General features: G+C 29.8%; 1 protein-coding gene across 1 annotated transcript; it reads left to right on the top strand.

Annotated features, from left to right (window-relative positions):
* The first annotated feature begins 692 nt into the window (after positions 1 to 692).
* On the top strand, positions 693 to 3,182 carry LOC123194338 (peroxidase 16). The gene is made up of 4 exons (XM_044607517.1): positions 693 to 1,124; positions 1,359 to 1,550; positions 2,128 to 2,293; positions 2,611 to 3,182. Exons 1-4 carry the CDS (start codon positions 909 to 911, stop codon positions 3,015 to 3,017), a joined length of 981 nt encoding a protein of 326 aa, XP_044463452.1. The 5' UTR covers positions 693 to 908; the 3' UTR covers positions 3,018 to 3,182.
* The last annotated feature ends 204 nt before the right edge of the window (positions 3,183 to 3,386 follow it).

The following is a 3,386-nucleotide window of genomic DNA, read 5'->3' as shown; positions in this document are numbered from 1 at the left end:
TAATAAAGCTGTATTTGTTAAGGTCCCAATTATGTTTAGTTGAACGTAAATTCTAATTTTATGATTTCCTAATTTTGACTATAATTACAAGTATAAAATTAACAAATAAAACATGTTTACATTGACTATTGCAAATAGCAACATCGATTTGACTTAGATATAATACTGTGACCGAAATTCTTAAGCCAGCTGTGGTCTAATTTCAATTTTTCTTATTGATTTGAACTTCTTCCAAAACCATTCTTAGACTATCTCCAATGAATTAAAAGAAGCGGACCAGGATTGGAATATTTCAATTTTTTTTTGTGTTTTTTGAGAGAGTTGTTGAGGAGTAACGTGCAATTGAGTTGGCAGATATTTATTTAACTACTTCATTGAGCTAAATTCCAATTCTTATGACAAATCTATATATCTATGATTGTCCTGGCTGGTAGATAATAAATATATATATATATATATATATAGCTTAAAAAATTGTCAATTTTCTTACACAAATATAAAATGTATATGTTGAATTTCTGTTCATGAAAAATATTTTCGATTCTTTTAATACCAATAATTTTATGCATGTGACCTTCACAACTCTTAAAAAGAGAGAGAAGTTATAGTCAAATCCTCAAGCTATTTGTTTCATACATGTTCTCATAATTATTTTTTCCTTCAAGTGTCACCTTACTCGCCCTTCTCAATCCAAAAATCAATTATATATAATAATAATCATTTATGTAATTGGCCAGGGTGTAACGGCTAGAACTTGTTCTTTAATCCCACTTGCATATTCCAATAATTTATTTATTTTCCAATTCAAACTAATACAATTAATCAATCTCCTCAACCTCTGTGTATAAATACAGACAAATGAAGCCAACACAACATGTGAAGCAACAGCAACTCAAGACTCACAAACAATGGAAAATCAAAGCTCTAGTTTCATTATTTTCGCATCACTTCTTCTTTCCCTCCTCTTAACTTCGGTTTCTGCTCAACTTAAGGAAAACTTTTACAAGACCTCATGCCCCAATGTTGAATCCCTTGTTCGCTCTGCCGTCGTAAAGAAGTTTCAGCAGACCTTCGTCACTGCTCCTGCAACTCTACGACTCTATTTCCATGATTGCTTTGTTCGGGTTAGTGGGTTTTTTTCAATGAGTACTACTATATTAATATAAATTTTCATATAAAAAATAATATATTATCATGTATTTGGTTGTTGTTTTATCTCTAATTCAAAATCATCTAATCACATAATAACATATAATCGTTTGTATATAAATTTATATTCATTGTTTGTAAGCATTCTCAAATACATATGTTTAGATTTTATTTCATTTCATTTTATTTTATGTTATTTTTTGTGGTAGGGATGTGATGCTTCCATTATGCTGGCAAACAGTAGTCCTGAGAAGGATCATCCTGATGATATTTCGCTTGCTGGGGATGGATTTGACACAGTGATCAAAGCTAAGGCAGCGGTTGATAGTGTTCCTCAGTGCAAAAACCAAGTCTCTTGTGCAGATATTCTAGCTCTTGCTACTAGAGATGTCGTTGCCTTGGTATGAATTTTGTATGAATAATATTTAGTGAAAATTGATCATTATACGTCAATATAGTCAAAGTCTTCAATGAAATATTTCTAACTGCACTAAATAATCTCTATCACTCATCAATTAAAGCATACTTTAGAAGAATATTCATTTATTGATTAAAAAAAAAAATCTCTTAAATGGTAGAATTTTTTGTTGATTGATACAAATATTTATGTATTTTTACTTTGCGTTTAAAATTAAAGATTCAGTTAATCTTAATATTGCTTAACTAGTGGTTAATTATATGAGAAAAGAGACAATAACATATATAATAAAATTTTACAATTTACCTTAAAAAAAAAAGAAAGATAAAGAAGATTCTTAATTAGGAAGTTGTAAAAAAGGAGAAAAGTAATAATTTATATATTGTTTTGATATTTTAATTGAAACTCATCTGTTACTGAAGAATCCTCCCAAATGTTTGTCCTTATGGTATATGAAACTACCTACTTCTAACTGCTACAATATATTATGAGTTAATATAATGAAATTATTATATGGTTTGGTGACATGTAAATTAATTAATTAATTAATTAATATGCAGACAGGGGGGCCATTTTATAAAGTAGAACTGGGAAGACGTGATGGGAGGATATCGACCAAAAAAAGTGTTCAACACAGACTTCCTCACCCTGATTTTAATTTAGATCAACTTAACTCCATGTTCGCCTCACATGGTCTCACTCAAACTGATCTGATCGCATTATCAGGTATTACTTTAAACTAATTTAAGTATACATTATTCTTTTAAAAAAGTGGATATATATATATATATATATATATATATATGTAACATGTTTTTATTTGTTCATATAATTTGTATTTAATATATTTGATTTTATGATTTATCTAATACGCTTGCATCAGGATGTTGATATTAATTATACTAGAGTCATGTTTAAATTAATTCACTCAATAGATTGAAATGATGTGTTTTACAAGTGAGAATTACTTGATAAATTATTGAGTCATGCATAATAAATTACTAACCAAACATCATGTCTTTAATTAATTTAATTTAATACAGGTGCACATACTATTGGATTCTCTCATTGCAGCAAATTCTCTAAACGACTTTACAAATTCAGCTCCCAGAACAAGACTGATCCCACCATAAATCCTACCTATGCATTGCAACTAAAACAAATGTGCCCCATAAATGTCGATCCAAGAATCGCAATCAGCATGGACCCGAGGACACCACAGCAATTCGACAATGCCTATTTCATCAACCTTAAAGAAGGAAAGGGACTCTTCACCTCTGATCAAAGTTTGTTCACTGATCCAAGAGCAAGAGCTACAGTAGAGCTTTTTGCATCAAACAATACAGCTTTTCAACAAGCTTTCATTAGTGCTATAACCCGGCTTGGTCGAGTAGATGTTAAGACTGGAAACCAAGGGGAAATTCGGAGACATTGTACTCTTGTGAACTAGAGATCAGCTAAATTAATTTTTTAGTTTTGTATTATTCTAAAGTGCATTTCTTAATTTCTTGGTCTTATGAATTTGTTTTTGGTTTTTGTTTATAAGTGATGAAAGAGCCATGTATGTTAGAGAAATGAATAATGAATAATATTGTTATGCTGACATTTTGATTCATCAGTGCCTCATCTTTTAAATTGAACTGGATGATTTTGATTAATTAGTTTGTATGATCTTCTACAATGCAAAAGTTTCATATAAATTCCATCAAAATTTAATAATCAAGTGCTGATTAAAATGAACAATATTTTTATACGTGCAGTGAAGTGAGCTTCGGGGTCTCACAAAAACAAGAGAGAAGATAAAATGAAAATTTGGTGA

Source organism: Mangifera indica, chromosome 13 (genome assembly GCF_011075055.1).
Source record: "Mangifera indica cultivar Alphonso chromosome 13, CATAS_Mindica_2.1, whole genome shotgun sequence".
NCBI lineage: Eukaryota > Viridiplantae > Streptophyta > Magnoliopsida > Sapindales > Anacardiaceae > Mangifera > Mangifera indica.
Note: the sequence above shows the minus strand (reverse complement) of the source record. Positions and strands in the feature narration are given on the sequence as shown.